The 18,700-nt window shown below is 33.2% G+C and overlaps 1 protein-coding gene and 1 long non-coding RNA gene across 9 annotated transcripts in view; one reads left to right on the forward strand and one right to left on the reverse strand.

The window, feature by feature from the left end:
* The window catches only part of LOC132647205 (uncharacterized), a 220,862-nt gene that overhangs the window by 150,756 nt on the left and 51,406 nt on the right, over positions 1 to 18,700 (reverse strand). The gene's annotated exons all lie outside the window — the stretch shown is intronic.
* Ube3a (ubiquitin protein ligase E3A) overlaps positions 1 to 18,700 on the forward strand; it is an 88,620-nt gene that overhangs the window by 51,870 nt on the left and 18,050 nt on the right. For all 8 annotated transcript variants that reach the window (XM_060367251.1, XM_060367250.1, XM_060367244.1 and 5 more), the window contains 5 exons: positions 432 to 733; positions 4,214 to 5,529; positions 15,805 to 15,949; positions 17,262 to 17,467; positions 18,062 to 18,226. In XM_060367251.1, the coding sequence (XP_060223234.1) occupies positions 547 to 733; positions 4,214 to 5,529; positions 15,805 to 15,949; positions 17,262 to 17,467; positions 18,062 to 18,226 (2,019 nt within the window). In that variant the 5' untranslated portion in view covers positions 432 to 546. The remainder of the gene's footprint in view (positions 1 to 431; positions 734 to 4,213; positions 5,530 to 15,804; positions 15,950 to 17,261; positions 17,468 to 18,061; positions 18,227 to 18,700) is intronic.

The following is an 18,700-nucleotide window of genomic DNA, read 5'->3' on the forward strand; positions in this document are numbered from 1 at the left end:
ATTTGAGAGTTATTAGAATGAATTTGTAATTTTATATGTAGTGAAAAGGAAAACTGGCATGGAGATTCAACACAGTGATAATGCACCCAAGATTTTTATGGTTTTTGTTTCTGTTATGCTAAACAGTTTAAGAGTCATAAACCATCAGATTAAGTTTATCTTTATTAAACCAAAGAAAGGCATACCTTATTGAAAGGAAATTTTTATAAGATGGCATATTTTATCATAGTATTTTAGAAAGTACTATTTTACTTTTGAAAGTATTTCACTAGTTAACACTTGGTGGGGGCGATTAAATAGTGAATTTCCAGTTTCTACATATAAATATTTAGTTTATTGCTTCATTGCTTAGCTAACTTTTGCCTTATCTGTCGGGCTTTATTTTTGAGCTATACTAATCACTGTGCTTATTGTTCGAATGTCTGGTACAGGAAGCGAGCAGCTGCAAAGCATCTAATAGAGCGCTACTACCACCAGTTAACTGAGGGCTGTGGAAATGAGGCCTGCACGAATGAGTTTTGTGCTTCCTGCCCAACTTTCCTTCGTATGGATAACAATGCAGCAGCTATTAAGGCCCTTGAGCTTTATAAAATTAATGCAAAACTCTGTGATCCTCATCCCTCCAAGAAAGGAGCAAGCTCAGCTTATCTTGAGAACTCAAAAGGTGCACCTAACAACTCAGAGATAAAAATGAACAAGAAGGAAGGAAAAGACTCTAGAGAAGATTTTAAAGGTAAGAGATTGTATTTTTAGTTGAAAATGGTTAACTGAAAGCTAGATCAGATATGTAAATGTGTGGCTTTTGTGCTTTTCCTTTGGGGACCTAAAAGACATCACAGTACAGTAGAAGCCATTCTTTTGTTAAGGTGTGATAAAGGACGGTTACTTACTGAATTGATTACTTTTTTGAAACAGTTACTAACTGAATTAGTTACTTTATTACATTATATTGATTAGCTACTTGTCAGATATAAGGAGCATATGATATGTTAATGAGTTGAACTCAACTTACAATGATTTCGGTTTTAGCTAATAGCTTATTAGGTCATAAAATTTATGAAATATATTATCCAGTAAATTTATTCATTATATTCCTGATTGAAGCCCCCTGCCTCAACTCCACCCTGTCCCACCCTCCCTCTTCCCCCGATCCTCTTCCCCTAGTCCACTGAAAGGGGAAGTTCTCTGCCATCTGCCCATGGCTTGTTAAGTCTCATCAGGACTAACTGGATCATCTCCCTCGGTGGCCTGGCAAGGTTGCATCATCAGGAGTGAGTGATCAAAGGGCAGTCAACTGAGTTCATGATAGAGGCAGCCCCTGCTCCCTTTACTCAGAGATCCACATGGAGACTGAGCTGCCAATCGGTCACATGTGAACAGGGGTCTAAGTCCTCTTATTTTGAAAATTGTTAAATCCACTTTCTCTCATGGTTATTTAGTCTTTCTTTCTCATAATGGAAGTCATTTGTATTAACAATAAGATAATTGAATTTTTCAGATTGCCAGGGCTTAGCCCCACTATCACTTGAAATATATTTAAATGAATTAGTGAATTAAAATTATGTTACAGTTTTATGTAGTTACTTCCACAATAGACTTATAGAGAAATCTGAAAAAATGTATAATTTTATACAACTTTGCTACTCAAAATATATGTAGCCAGTCCTGTTTCATGAGTTTGATCATGTAAATTGTAAATAAGTAGGTGATTGCTATCAATATGTTGAATGTGGAAGCTGTGTTGTCTCCATTGTACCTGTTTCTGCTACAAAGTGGGCATCACAGAGTTAACAGTAAGTGAAGTATTACTATGCCACCATGGTTGAATGTAAGTAGTAATTGGAAAATCTGGTATATAATGGATGCATTGGTCATGTTTTTTTTCATTCATTTGTTCTTTTTCACAGGTTTTTGTTTTATAGATCACTCCAATTTTTATTGCCATTACTTATTTTCTTTAATATTTTTAATTAGGAATTCTATATGCTTAATCAAATACTGTTCTCATTTTGATAGTTATATTTGTTCAATATAATTAGATGTCTGTATCAGTTTGTGTGTCACAAATTCTGGCATGAAACTTTTGTACTTTAAGAGTATTAAATATCATGTTTTAACAATATTTTTGAGCTCAGTCTAGTGGCATTGTAGTCTGAAGGAAGGGGCATCTTGAATTTTAGGCCAGTCTGTTTACACGATGTGAGATGTGAGACACTGTCTCAAAAAAACAATTTTTAAGACTATATATATTAGAATGCTCAGGTGAATCTTAAAAAGTGTTTCTACACTTACTATTTATTGATACCCAGACTGTAACTTTTTATTTCTGATGTGGTGCTTTTTACACACACACATACATACACACACACACACACACACACACACACACACACAAACAGAGAGAGAGAGAGAGCAAAAGACAGACGAGAGAGGCAGGCAGGCAGATGACTGATAGACAATTAAGCATTTTTAAGCAGAATACTACTTGGGACAAGTATTGGTACGTTTTAGTTGTATTTCTAGAATATCAGAAACATTTGCTGAATGTGTGCTGAAAAAACATTGCAAACAAAAGGTGTGTGGAGCTAGAACATTTAGGCAGAATGTTTTTATATTGTTCAGTACATAGAGCAAGTACTTTCTAAATAATCTTGTAATTTGGTGGTACATCTCCAAACAGGCTGTTCATTTGTTATGGATATTCTGTGTTTTATTTGTGTTTTAGAGAAATTAAATAGACTAGAATGGTCAAAGAATATAATATTTTTCATTTAGAATAATGAGAAATAGGCTGCATGTTAGTGTTTTCATAGTTACTTATTTTTAACAAACTGAAGAAATACAGCTTGGGTTAACATGCTGGCTCAGCTAGGTACATGTGCCTACTACCAAGCCTCATGACCTGAGTTTGATGCCTGGGACCAACTTCTTTAGATTATTCTCTTACCTCCACATGCCTGCTATCCCTTCATCTCTAACAAATAAGTATTACTTTTTTTTTTAAAGGAAATATTCAAGATTATAAAACAAACAAGTGTTAATACTCTGGAACAGTACATAGATTAGGTTTGTAGAGCATAAAGTTTAGTGCTTCATGGTTTAACTTTTGGAAACCAGTCCATCAGTGATAACCTGAATTCTGCATTGTCTCTTACATTGATTAGGTACCTGGAATAATATGTAGATATCATAATAATGATACGTTGTCAACATGGGATGAATTTTCATTGTGACTGTAAAATTATCCTCCCTTAATTATTTAGTGATTATAATATGCTACTCCTTATTCAAAAATATGCTACTCCTTATTCAAACTTACTCACAAAAGTGAATAAATTTGGTTTCAGTATTGTTTAAATTTAATTTCTAAAAAAAATTGTATATAAAAATGCCTTTTCTAGTAAGATGAAATGTCTTTTGTTAAACTGAAATGGTGAAAAGTAACATTTCAACTTTTGTTGAAACTAACATTTACCCGGAAGGTGAGAGAAGCTAGGAAGTTTATTATCCCAATTCTGTGCTTGGGAGAAAATAAATGTAAGGTTTGGTAGCTTCTACATTCTGTTTGTTTTTAATTGCCTCTAAATAATTTCCAGTTTCTCTGTTAAATGTTATTAGAACCTAAGTCAGCTAATAGTGGCAATAGCAGTAGTTTTAACTTCGGAGTTTACATGAGTAGCAATGTCTTCTCAGTCACAAAATGGAAACTCTGGAAGAAATGGGGAATACATAACATGCATTTGTTTGGTTTTAATATATTCTGAAGTAGAAAAAGAGTTGCTTGCAAATGATGGGTCATAGGAACTCTTGCTATAAAACCTTGCCTCCTTAGTTTTTTGAAAAAATGCAAAGGAAAATGCTTTCAGGATATTAGTGTAGTAGTTCTTTATCTAGGTTGTAATAAAGTATAATGATGAAATGACAAATATTTGTTTATATTTATAATGTTAATTCTAATTCATGTCTTTGTTACAAAGGAAGTCTTAATTATCATCACATACTATAATGTTGTTGAATGAATGCTGAAGAAAGGGTGAGATTGTTAGTAATTGAATGAAAAAGGAATTTGTAAGTATAGTGTGTTGATAGTTAAATTAGTTATGTTTTTAAAAAATTCTCACTTAAGTTCAGATTGTTTAGTTTACTTTTTCACTGTAACTTATGACAGAACAAACATATTACAATAAATGTTCTTTTTCTTTCCATTTTCTAGATGTGAATTACCTAACTGAAGAGATAGTATATGAAATTCTTGAATTATGTGGACAGAGTGGGGATTACTCTCCTTTAATTCGCGTAATTGGAAGAATTTTTTCTAGTGCTGAGGCGTTGGTTCAGAGCTTTCGGAAAGTCAAACAACACACTAAGGAGGAATTGAAATCTCTTCAAGAAAAGGATGAAGACAAGGATGAAGATGAAAAGGAAAAAGCTGCATGTTCTGCTGCTGCTGCTGCTGCTGCTGCTGCTGCTACTGCTGCTGCTGCAGCTGCAGCTGCAGCTGCTGCTGCTGCTGCTGCTATGGAAGAAGACTCGGAAGCGTCTTCTTCAAGGATGGGTGATAGCTCACAAGGAGACAACAATGTACCAAAATTAGGTCCTGATGAAGTGACTGTGGATATTGATGCTATTAGAAGGGTCTACACCAGGTTGCTCGCTAATGAAAACCTAGAAACTGCCATTCTCAATGCACTTGTATATCTGTCACCTAACGTGGAATGTGACTTGACCTATCATAGTGTGTATGCCCGAGATCCTAATTATCTCAATTTGTTCATTATTGTAATGGAGAATAATAATCTCCACAGTCCTGAATATCTGGAAATGGCATTGCCATTATTTTGCAAAGCTATGTGTAAGCTACCCCTTGAAGCTCAAGGAAAACTGATTAGACTTTGGTCTAAATACAGTGCAGACCAGATTCGAAGAATGATGGAAACATTTCAGCAACTTATTACTTACAAAGTCATAAGCAATGAATTTAATAGCCGAAATCTAGTGAATGATGATGATTCCATTGTTGCTGCTTCAAAGTGTTTGAAAATGGTTTACTATGCAAATGTGGTGGGAGGGGAAGTGGACACAAATCATAATGAGGAAGATGATGAAGAGCCCATACCCGAGTCCAGCGAGTTGACACTTCAGGATCTTTTGGGAGATGAAAGAAGAAATAAGAAAGGTCCTCGAGTGGATCCACTAGAAACTGAACTTGGTGTTAAAACTCTAGATTGTCGAAAACCACTTATCTCCTTTGAAGAATTCATTAATGAACCACTGAATGATGTTCTAGAAATGGATAAAGATTATACTTTTTTCAAAGTTGAAACAGAGAACAAATTCTCTTTTATGACATGTCCCTTTATATTGAATGCTGTCACAAAGAATTTGGGATTATATTATGACAATAGAATTCGCATGTACAGTGAACGAAGAATTACTGTTCTCTACAGCCTAGTTCAAGGACAGCAGTTGAATCCCTATTTGAGACTCAAAGTCAGACGTGACCATATCATAGATGATGCACTGGTCCGGGTAAGTTTGACTATTATTTAAAATCAGAATTAAACTAAAAGCTACAAAATGACATATTTCAGTGTATTTATTTTATCTGTGATTTTGGAAAAAAAGATAGGAACATGTTGGTATTTCTGACTTATATCAATACACTTTTGCTGGTACTCACCAAAAGTATTTGTTTTACTTGTTGTCTAATCTAATGAGTTTTCTCTTTTTGAACCAGAGTTGGTTTTGTAGTGCTGGGGAGATGACTCAGTGGGTAAAGCATTTGTTATGAAAACATGAGGACCTAAGCTTGGATTCCCTAAACACATGTAAAACAGAAAGTAGTAGAACCATTTGTAATATCTCCTAAAGCGAGATGGAGATGGGAAGAATCCTCAGAAGCTTGGGATTATAACCTAGTATATAAAGTGGCAAACAAGTAGACCCTGTCTCAGCAGGTAGAAGACAAGGACTGTTACTTGATGTGCTTTGACCTCCACATATGCATTTTCCCCTTTTAACATATACATCTCATGTGTGTGCACACACATACACAAAGCAAAAAGAGAAATCTATTTTCTAAATTTTAAAAGCCAGCTCCAAGTGTTTCCGTTCAGAAGAAAAGACTTGTTTTCAGAGACTGGAAGATTGGAACACATGTCAAATGGAAATGTGATAACCAGTGCTAAGAATGCACGTAGGTGCAATTGGGAGAAATAATAAATCTTTATTGTAGAAATACAAGAGCTGCCTACCAAATTCCATTATGTGGAATTGTATTATGTGGAGTTGTATTATTAACTTGATGATATATATGATAGCAGTAGAGGGTTAGTCTATGTTGTTGGTAGTTTGGAGTTCTCAGACGTTGACTGTCTTGTATGACACTATAGGAATTTTTTTTAATTTTAATACTGTAAGTCTAGAGAATTCTGGAAAAGTAGGTATTTTGGGGAATTGGGGATTAATGTGAGCAATAGCAATTAATATCTAGAAGATTTAACTGGAAAAGAAGGAACTTTGAACTCCCTAATTATTTTCAAATGATGTTGATTCTTGTCTGTTCCTTTCTTCCACAGATGAAAAGAATTGCAGAGTCCCTGTCAGTTAAACCAGATAATTGGTTTGCAAATTGCCAGTCATTTTAACAGAATTATATGTAACAAAATCAGGGTATTCCTTAGTATTAATTATTCCTATCAAAGCTAGTTTTTTATCAGTGAACTTGATGTAAAATTTAGTACCAGTTAAAATTGAAGTATCACCTTTATATACTAACTAATAATAATAACCCATAAACTAACAAGTAATATTCAGTTGAAAATGTTTTGTTTTCTTATGATGGATTTGTCTAAATATGAAAACTCATAAGACAACTAAATTCACATTTAATAAAAATTATTCACCTTTCTTAACTGATTTCTTCGTGTTTTTCCTTTCCTCTTTTTTTTTTTTTCCTTAACAAAGTGATACTAAGAGCTAGTAAAAATTTAGATATCGTTTGTAATTTTTTTAAATTATCTCTTGGGAGAAAATTAGCCTCTTCTTTATTTTCTAAAGAATTATTGAAATTTAAATTATATTTAGCCTTATAATTATGCTAACATTCTTCCTAGTAAATACTGCTTGGTTATGTCAACTAGTTATATGCTTTGACATGTTATAATAATTCATTATATATCTGTACTTGACTATTACCAGTTTACAAAAGCTTACTTTCACAAGTCTGTGTGTCTGTCTCATTAATAAGTAGTAAAATTACAGAGAGAATTTTTGATTCTTAGGGGTTCTACCCAGCTTTTATTTCTTTTCTTATTTTGCTCCCTTTTTTTTATATCCTCCTCTTTTCTTCTTTCTAAACCCTTTATAACATCCCCCCCCCCAATTTTCCTTCCACTTTCAACGTACCAGTGTGAAAGTGTTAGAAATATAAGCATAGACACAGGACTTAGAGATCAAATTAATGGCACCCAGAAAATAGTAATTATATTGTCACATTAGATGAATAACAGAAAGTTGGAGGTTTAGAGCAAGCAGTATTTAGAAAGGTTCTTATTGATGAGCTGATAGAGTATGCTCTACTCTTTCTTTCCATGTCTTATTCTAGACAAATCCCTTTTATTTTTTAAACCTTGGTCTTTCTTATATAAAATAGCTTGACATAAAATTTCTTTCAATTTTACTTTGTTATGGCCCAGTCATTTTGAACTGCATAGTAAGGTTGTATAGAGAAGGAGGAATTAGAACTTTTGTAATCAATTCAACATTAATTAATAAATAATAAAAGCTACAGTACCTTAGACTTAAGAGCTAAGTAGGAGATAATAAGTTTCTCCTTAGTCTACAAATGAAGCCTAAAAAAGATTACATATGTGTTTTTTGTGCACATTAATAGTAGACAGAAGGTCAGTAAATTAGAATTAGTAATTAGGACTTTTATTTGATATAGAATGTTTATATAGCCTAGACTAGCCTTGCATTTGTGATCCTTTTGTTTCTGCATCCCTGCTTGAGTGCTAAAATTATATGTGTACAAGCACTCCTGGCCATTTATTTTAAGCAAAATGTGTCCATTGATTTCATGCTTCATTAAATTCAAATCAGTCTAACAACTCTTTTTTTTCTTTTCTCAAAAATTTATTTATTTATCCATTTATTTATTTATTTATTTATTTTATAAATTACAGATTATTCACTTTGTATCCCAGCTGTAGTACCCTTTCTTGTCCCCTCACAATCCCATGCTCTCACCCTCATCTCTTACCATGCCCCTCCCCAAGTCCACTGATAGGGCAGGTCATCCTCCCCACACTCTGACCCTAGCCTATCAGGTCTCATCAGGACTGGCTGCATTGTCTTCTTCTGTGGCCTGGTAAGGCTACCCTCTCCCCCCCCCACACACACACTCAGGGGGAGGTGATCAAAGAGCCAGACGCTGAGTTCATGTCAGAGACAGCCACTCTTCCCCCTTACTAGGGAACCCAGTTGGAACCTGAACTGCCATGGGCTATATCTGTGTAGGGATTCTAGATTATCTCTATGCATGGTTCTATGTTGGAGTATCAGTCTCAGAAAAGACTCCAGTGCCCAGTTTTTTGTTTGTTTCTGTTGCTCTCCTGTGCAGTTCCTGTCCCCTCCAGGTCTTTCTATCTTCCCCTTCTTTCATGAGATTCCCTGCACTCTGCTCAAAGTTTGGCTATGAGTCTCAACATCTGCTTTGATATCTTGCTGAGTAGAGTCTTTCAAAGGCCTTCTGTGGTAGGCTCCAGTCCTGTTCCCCATTTTCTCCCTCTTTTAGTGTCCGTCCTATTTGCCTTTCTGAATGAGGATTGAGCATCTTACCCAGGGTCCTCCTTCTTGCTTAGCTTCTTTAGGTATACAGATTTTAGTATGTTTATCCTATATTATATGTCTAATATCCACTTACAAGTGAGTATATGCCATGTGTGTCTTTCTGGTACTTTAATCTCTTTTTGATAAGAGAATAGTCGGTGCATAAGTATAAGGTACTATTAAAAAAAAACTTACAAGTATAAAGTACTAAGTTTTAAAAACCCAATTTTATTCTTCCAAAAAAAAAAATAACTGCAATATTTCTTCTGAGTTTTGCTTTAATTGCTTTTGGTTTTTTGTTTTTGTTTTTTTGTTTTTTGGTTTTTTTTTGCTTAGAAAATAATGCAGAAATAAATATTAATGAGAACTAGGTTCTATTTGAATAACAATCCTAATGTGAAAGTTTTAACAATTCTTTAAAAAAATAATAGGTAAAAGGAGGGGGAAAAACCTTATGCTAATGAGATGTTTAGTGGGTACAGTCATTTGCCACCAGGCTTGATGGCTGAGTTTGATCCCCAAAACAAATATGGTACTAAAGTTCTGACCCCCAAAGTTTATCTGTGGCCTTCATGTTTGTTCTGTGGCACACATGTCCCTCTACTACACAGTAAATAAATTACAGATGTTCTCTTTTTCCTCTTTTTCTTAAACAAAGCATTTTGAAAGATGTAACGTATATAAAATTTAAAGGTTGTTTTATAAAGAAGTAAAGATCAAATGTATCAAGGAAGAGACAGTATTGTCAGCTATGAGATGCTTAGACTCACTTCACAGTTTAAAGGGGAGAATTGCCCAAAAATAAGAACACTACTAAAACAACAATAAAAGTTAGGGTCTTGCCTTTTAAGGATTCAGATTAGGAATTCTGATATGAAGCCAACAGGTCTACAGTTTAGATATTTTGATACATTTGTGCTCTAAACCAATGTTTTGGTGATGGTGGTTAGTACAGTTTACATATGATTTTGGCTATTTTTATTTACATGTTTAGAATATTGCCAGTATTTAAAATGGATAATGAAGTCAGTGTAACTAAAATATGGGTTGCTGGTGTTATGGGACCTGATTAAATGGAGTAAGTTCTAGAATTTTCTGTAGTTAACCTGGAGACTAATAGGAATGGCTAAGATGTAGAACTGGGAAGAAAAGCTAAAAACAAAGAAAACAAAACAGGAGCTGGCACACACAGGTGATGAAAAAAATGCAAAGAAAAGGTTGTTTGAATTGCTGCCCAATTTTCTCTCAAAGTCACTAGCCCCCTTTATTAGGGTGTCTAGAAGAATTGTCTAACTCAGCTTTCATAATTACTCTTAAAATAAATACCTATTGCAACGTAAACTTGATTTTTATTAGTTGTCATACAGTGCTTTAATAATGGGGTTTTCTCTGCTGTTCTAGGTATATTTAATATTGTTGTTGAATCATTAAATTGTTCTTAATACAATTTTTACTAAAATTATTCTAATAAAAATGAATGGAATCCTTCTCACTTTATCTTCAAAGTGATTTTTCAGAATCAGAATGAGAAATGAAGTAGCTGGTATCATAATGGCTTAGCGTAATATAATTTAAAAGAATGAAATTCACCAAACTTCTTAGTGTTGTAGGAAAATGGAATTTAGAGAGATTCTTACTTGTAGAAATGAATGTCATATTTGGGCTTAGAACCTAAGATCTAATCAATTGAGTCAGCCCTTAACTACTTAAACTTGAGGCTGGTCTTTATTGTTTTACAGAGAACATGAAAAAGTGAAATTCATCAAGACAATTACATTTGTGATCAATTTATTTATTTACCAAAGTGTATAAGCTGTATAAGCTCCTACTCTTTACCCATCTTGAAGAGTCTACACATTTTAAAATAGAGCTAATTCAAGTGATGCTTGTACTTAAATAATCATATGATTAGGAGGCCTTGTTTTTTTTTTCTTCAGTTTTATCAACATTGTGTTTGAGGTAGTAACTCAGGTTTTAGATGGACTTTAAAAATTTTTTTTGACCTTTAACGATATGGGAATAGAATGCTTTTTTTTTTATCAATATATAATTTTATTTAGAGTTTTGGGAATGCTTTCTTATTAGGTCAACTTATAAATAATGATCTCTCTAGGATTTTGTGCTGCCATTTAGAAGTTAAGGAAATTATTTGAACAGTAAGTGAGAACAAGAACTTTTAATAAGCAAAGAAATCCAGTTAGGAAGTGACAGTTACTACTGTATTTTAATACAGTATAATAATACCAGTGCATTTTAATTTTGTCTAGTGGTTTCTATGAAGGCAATACTATTTATTTTATATTATACTTCGAGAAGTATGTATATAAAAATCCCTTACTGTATAATAAATGAGGTTAAGGGTGCATACAGATTTTTTGCAGAATTGTCATTGGCATATCCAGCAGTTTTCATATATCCAACTACATATAAAACAAATTACTTTACAAATTAAGTTTTAAATAAAGTAATATAACAGTAATTTTTAGGTTCTACACTGTTTGGTTGATGCAACAATGGCTTAAGTATTGTGTGTGTGTCGGGGGCAGGGGAATTAGTGTTTCAAGTGCTACTTTTTAGTTTTAAAGTTTGTATTTGGAGACAGGGTTTCTCTAGCCATCCTTGGCTGTCCTGAAACTCATTCTGTGGACCAATCACACTGTCCTGAAATTTAGAGATCTGACTACCTCACCTCCTGAGTGCTGAGATTAAAGATGTATATCACTACTGTCCACAGTTACTATTTTTAAGAGAAAGAAAATTTAATGTGACTTCTTATGGAAATGGCTTGTGTCCATGATTATTATTAAATTTATGCTTTGTTTTTCTGTAATTACATCTTTTTTGCTTTTTTTTTTTTTTTAAATAGGCTACTAATGCATTATCCTCAACCAAAATAAGAATTTACAAAATCAACTTTGGCACATTGAGAATGGTCTTAAATAGCTAATTGGACATTTTTACCTACTGAATTAAGCTGCCAACTATTTTTTAAATCATAACATATGAATATATCCTGATTGTGAAAAAAATTTAAGAGTGTTGTTAAAAATATGGAAAGCCAAGGAAGAAAGTAAAAGTCATATAAAGTAGAAAATATACTATGTCTAGTTTCTTTGCAGAAATAGTGGAACCATGGTTTAAAGCTTACTGCCTGGATTATATCCTCTCTTCTCTGAAGTACAGTCTCGTAAGACATAGAACCTTTCATTACTCAATGGACCATCAGTAATATGGTTTTAGCAGCCTATTTGCTATTTGATATCTATAAGCACTATAGATATCAAACCAGTTTTATTTTTAAAGTGATCCATAAATTTTATATAGTGCTGCTGCTGCTTTTATTTCTGGAATATTTTTGTTTTTAAAATCTTCCTGGTTAAACATTTTGAAAAAACTGGAAATAATTATTTGTTAATCTTACTTTAGATAGGGAATCACTATATAGCCTTCACTAGCCTGGAATTTTCTAGATAGATTAAACTGTACTAAGTTCACAGAGTTTGTATGCAGGGATTAAAAGAAAGCCACAAACTTAGACTCAATGATAGAGAATAAATTTAAGCACTTCAATTATTAATTTATTTGATAACGTATTGTAATGTTTATTTTACATTTTAAACCAAAGTAAAAAAGATAGAAAATTATGTTTTTATTGATCACAATAGAACTTACTGAATTAATGCTTCTGTCAACCAGAATTGACAGGAAAAGGGTAGAGACTGATAGACGTGGACAGACATATTCTGTCTTAAGTACCAGCAAGCCTTTGAATCAATAATCGACATGTTTTAAAAGAAATAGCAAGCAAATGCACAAATAATATTGGAATTTTCCCTGCTTACTAATATTTGATCAAAGCCATTTTTCTTTTGTGATGGAAAAGCAAATGAAGTCATTAACGTAAAATCTCTTAAATTTTATTAAGTTTTTACATAATTATAATAGTATACTGGTGGAACCAAATTTATACTAAAATGATCATTGAAATTTTACGGTTCAAAGTTATTCTGTCTTAAGACAGGTTTCCAGCTAGCACTGTTGTCATAGTTCTGATTTCCATTTCCAAGATTAATTTTGAATTTATATTTTTGGCTGTGTAGTAAAGAACTAATCTACCTTTTGAGCTTTTGGGACATAAAATTATGAATTTTTAAAAATAATATATATTTTTAAATGATAATGTTATTAATAATTTTGCAGGCTCTTTAGAAATTATATATTTTTAAGTCTTTATTATCTTGTAGTAAAAAGAGTAGTACCTATTTCTTAGTACATTAGAAAGTAGGCTGGATTTACTGAAGCTTAATAGTTAAATGTGAGTTTTTAGTTACAATTGGGACTTGTAAAAGAGTATTTAGTTTCTTACGTTCAGCAACAAAACTATATGAAAAATGAATTCTATAAATACTGGCCTGAAAAGTATGTATTTGAGGTGAGAAGGTAGATCAGTTAGTAGAGTGCTTACAACACCTGAGTTTAATCCACAGAACCCTGTTAAAGAAAATGAAAATAGAGTGTGCATTGTACTTCTAACTCAAGATGGGCAAGTCCTGGCAGACACCTGGGGCTTTTTGATAGTGCAGCATAATCTAATCAGCCAGTGAGAGACCCTCTCCAGACAAGCAAGGTGGACAGGTCCTGAGGAATAACATCTTAGGTGGAAGCACACATGTGTATTTGCTCATTGGACATACACATGATATAAAGAAGACCAAGACAGAGGTTCTTTTAAGAGTAAATTTATAGGAGCCTAGAACCCTCAGATGAAGATATCCAGGGAGTAATTTCAACCATTCCCCCCTCCCGCCCCCCAAAAAATATTTCGGCTACAACCCCTACTCTGAAATTTATTGCTTTGTAAACACAGTATATACCTGTGTGTTGAAATAAATCTTGCCAAAAACAGTAGGTCCTGTTACAGTTTGGAGTACATTTTTTTTTTTTAAATCCTTGCTGGTTGCAGATCATTAAATGATGGCAGCTAGCAGTTTTTAAAACAGATCTAGGAGAACCAAGCCAGATCATGAATTTATGAAATTTTAATTTTTTTTATAAATATTAGAATATAGAAAAAGGACTGTTACCTATAGCATTTGCTTTGAGAATCTAATGTACTTATTCCAGTGCCATTTACACTTTTCAAAGCCATTTTAAATTCCTTTTAGAATAAAAGCTTAATACCCTTAAATAATTGTTTTGTCCAACTTTGATTTTTTTTAATTTTTCATCAATTACACTTTATTCATTCTGCATCCCCCCATAAGCCCCTCCCTCCTCCCCTCCCAATCCCACCCTCCCTCCTCCCTCTGCTTGCATGCCACTCCCCAAGTCCACTGATAGGGGAGGTTCTCCTCTCCTTTCTGATCTTAGTCTATCAGTTCACATCAAAAGTGGCTGCATTGTCCTCTACTATGGCCTGGTAAGGCTGCTCTCCCCCAAGGGGAGGTGATCAAAGAGCAGGCCAATCAGATTATGTCAGAGGCAGTCCCTCTTCACATTACTATGTAGCCCAATTGGACTCTGAACTGCCCTGGGCTACATCTGTGCAGGGGTTCTGGGTTATCTCTATGAATAGTCCTTGGTTGGAGTATGAGTCTCTGCGAAGTTCCCTGTGTTCAAATTTTCTTGTTCTGTTGCTCTCCCCAACTTTGATTTTTAAGGTTACATTTTTTTCTTTTAAAGCCAGCAGATGTTTGGAAACAATGTTGAAAAAATTTGAATAGTTATAAATGTTATCTGCAAAGTTCAGCTACATTAAAAACAACTTACATTTTAAATATGACACCTTAGAATTTAATATTAATTTCATAGTAGACTGAAGTTAATGCTAATGGATCAGATTTATTTAATTTTTAGATGAAGAATAAAGAAATTATCAAGTATATGTTTCCCTTGCCTTTGTGAAAATGTAGATATTGTCAATTATAAGTCACCAAAAAGTAGCTACAATTATAAATTTGGTTTGGCAGATGGGTAGTTGTGTTAACAAAAGGTTCTTGATATGTAATCCAGGATTACCTAGGGTTTATGATTTTCCTCTCTCATAGGCTTGAACAACCAAACCACATCTCGCTTTCCAATATATATTTCTTAATTGAAATTATTTCACTTATAATATGACAGCTAGGAAGGCTTAACTTTCTGTATTTCCTTTCTAATTAGTTGTAGATCTACAATAATTTGTACTAGTAAGCAATGGATTGGTCACATTTCTGTACTTGTTTTTGCTAACATGACTAGCCAAATGAATTGACATTTTGGTGCCCCAACTTCTTTTTAGCTTTTATATACCAGTGTATTATTATATTATATAAAAAACATAGTAGAAAATTTAGTTACCAAAATTAGAAGTAACCATTTTATGCTGTGGTGGTTTTATGTATATGTGTTATGTGATGTATGTGTTTGGTTCATGCGAATGAGTGTGCTGCTGTTTATACCCATGTGTGAACATGTGGAAGGGCCAATGTATGATGCCAGGTGTTTTTTTGTTTGTTTGTTTTTAGATAATAAGATTATTGAGTGAACTGGAAGCTCACCATTTTGGTTAAGCTGGCTAACCAGTACACTTTAGAGATCTGGCGTGTTCCCCAGCCCACATCACTTAAAAGATAACAGAAAGGCATAACTGTTTGCCGGTTATAATAATTTATATGTCTACTATAATTTCTACTAGTAAACAATGTATAAGTCACATTTCTATATTTGGTGTTGCAGGCATCAGTGGCCATGCCAGAAGTTTTACATGGCTGCTGGGTATTCAGAGTAAGGTGTTAATGCTTGCAGATGAAGTATTTTTACCAACAAATCTATGTCCCCAATACTCTGGCATACTCTTTTGGGGCTACCAGTTTGCATCTTGTTTCTATTCAGAAACAAAATTGATTCCTACTACTGCGTATTTTCTTCTGCTTGTACTTTGCTTTTGTCCTGTTAATAATGATCCTCTTTTTTTATATTTTCAACCAACAGCTAGAGATGATTGCTATGGAAAATCCTGCAGACTTGAAGAAGCAGTTGTATGTAGAATTTGAAGGAGAGCAGGGAGTAGATGAAGGAGGTGTCTCCAAAGAATTTTTTCAGTTGGTTGTAGAGGAAATCTTTAATCCAGATATTGGTAAGTGTTAGTGCTATGATTATGGTATGTTAGTCTTTTGAATTATGAACTTGATTTAGAAATAGTCTCAGCTAAATAAATAGCAAAAGAATTGGCTGTTTTACCTATAATTACAGATAACAAATACGTCTGCTTCAGGAACTGTTCTATCATATATTCAGGTTCTTCCTTAGGTTACTTCTTGGTATTGGTTAAGTTTAATTTGAAAAATCTTACAGTGGTGAATTTGAAAGAACTGGTCTTGGTTTTGGCTTTTTAGATAGACTTTTTAAATTATATTAGTGCTTTCTGTCCTAAAATGCATGATCCTTCTGTTTTACTTTACCAAGTGGTAAGATATGAAATTCTCTTTGCCCCAGCATGTTAGACATTGTTTTAAAACGTTTTCCTACAAAACAAGTAAAAATAAACTTAGAAAAATTAAAAGGCATATAAATTTGTTGTAAAATTTTTTCATGTTCAGTTTTAAAAAGACAAATTTGTATTAATTAATGCTCACATATAAAGTAATGATGATAGAAAAATATGTAAGTTTGGCTTTGAGTAATGAAGATTATGTGAAGCTGAAAGATCACAAAATGTTTTTTTAAAGTATATTAGCTCACATTTGATATGTATATATGTATTATTACAATTTATTCAGTTTGTATCCTGGCTGTTCCCCCTCCCCAGTCCCACTTACCCTCCCTCTTCTCCACCTATTCCCCTCCCCTAGCTCACTGATAAGGGAAGACCTACTCTCCTTCTGTCTGACCCTAGACTATCAGGTCTCATCAGGGCTGGCTGTATCATCTTCTGTGGTCTGGCAAGGCTGCTCCCCCGAGGGACAGGTGATCAGAGCTGGCCACTGAATTCATGTAAGAGACAAGCCCCTGATCCCTTTACTAGGGAACCCACTTGGAGACGGAGCAGCCTATGGGCTTCTTGTTATGTGTGTTAAGTAACTTAAAGTTACTCAATTTTGTTGAATTGTTTTACTACTTAATCATAAGTTCGTTTTTTACCCAATTTTCATTCATTGAGTGGATAACATGATAGTAAAATAATTTTTGTCAAAGATTGCAAAATAAAACCTTTGAATTTAATAAAACTATAAAAAGACCTTTACCGAATTGTCATTCAGCTTCTCTGAATCTTATACCACCAATTAATATAAGATACTATGTATGCACAGTTTTTTCACATAGATGTAATAGAAATAATTATATCTACTGTATTTAAGGTCTACATTTGTGATTTTTGTTCAAAATTAATAATCTAAATATATTAGTCTTTAAAAAAGTACAAATGTTTTAAAAATTATTTTTTATAGGTATGTTCACATATGACGAAGCTACAAAATTATTTTGGTTTAATCCATCTTCTTTTGAAACTGAGGGTCAGTTTACTCTGATTGGCATAGTCCTGGGTCTGGCTATTTACAATAACTGTATACTGGATGTCCATTTTCCCATGGTTGTCTACAGGAAGCTAATGGGGAAAAAAGGAACTTTTCGTGACTTAGGAGATTCTCATCCTGTAAGTTGTTTGTCATTCTTTAAATAGTCTTTAAGATATTATCTAAATATACAAATATATCTCAATTTATATAAAAATGTTTTTGTTTAGAATCTTTTGGTGATATTGCTATCCAGTATGGTAATGTACTTTTAATCTGGTTAAGTATAATGAACACTTAAAATTGTGTTGCTTTTATAGGATGTTGTTTTGCTAGATTGCGTCATGCATCTTTTGATTGACCTCATAATGAAATGTTGGAAGCATTATGTTTTCAGTGTAACCTCTGAGTCTGCCTAGGAGAATGTGCATTTCCTAGTCCTTGATAGATATAGCTGATGTGTTTTTCTTTCCCTGTACCTGCTCCCAGCCTGAAAACATTGAATGTTCTAGAACACAGTATGAAATCTGTTGCTGAATTGATGATTTGAATAATTTCCAAACAAATTTTGACTCATTATCAATGACAGCCTTTTCTGTCTTATTCAACTACTTGGAAAACGGGGGATATTTTGGGGATGATTTTTGTTGATAAATTGTTTATACAAAAAAATGAAAAATACTTTTAAATTTGTTTTACCAGTTATTTGATAACCTCATTTCTCTTCTTGTTAGGTTTTATATCAGAGTTTAAAGGACTTACTGGAATATGAAGGGAATGTGGAAGATGATATGATGATAACTTTCCAGATATCACAAACAGATCTTTTTGGTAACCCAATGATGTATGATCTAAAAGAAAATGGTGATAAAATTCCAATTACAAATGAAAACAGGAAGGTAATAAAATTTTTGTGTTATTGTTTCATAAATATCTAATTTCAAATCAGTATTCTTGCAAAGTTTTCAAAGAATTATCTAATATGATTTGAAACAGTAACAAAAAACGTCCACATGAACAAATTAATCTAAATAGTAAAGCTATAGTTTGCTAACTTTTAGATAATAGATAATGTGAGTGTACACAGTTAACTGTTAATTCCCCTTTCAAGAAAGAGTAAACAGACTAGGAGTGAATGAATAGGTAAATATAACTATAGCACAGCACCAGAAGTAAGGCATTACCCTATTAAACCTTAGAGGTCTACAGGTCCTAGTGATTAGTAATCTATTTAGTGGTAGACATACTTCTCATGTGAAGTCTAATTATATATCTAAAAATTATTCTTTACATTTGGTTTCTGTCATCTTAAAAAGGTATCCATTTGTGAATAGGAAATATTCTGAGCACAATAAGAAAATTACGGTACACAG

Source organism: Meriones unguiculatus, chromosome 14, assembly GCF_030254825.1.
Source record: "Meriones unguiculatus strain TT.TT164.6M chromosome 14, Bangor_MerUng_6.1, whole genome shotgun sequence".
Classification (NCBI taxonomy): domain Eukaryota; kingdom Metazoa; phylum Chordata; class Mammalia; order Rodentia; family Muridae; genus Meriones; species Meriones unguiculatus.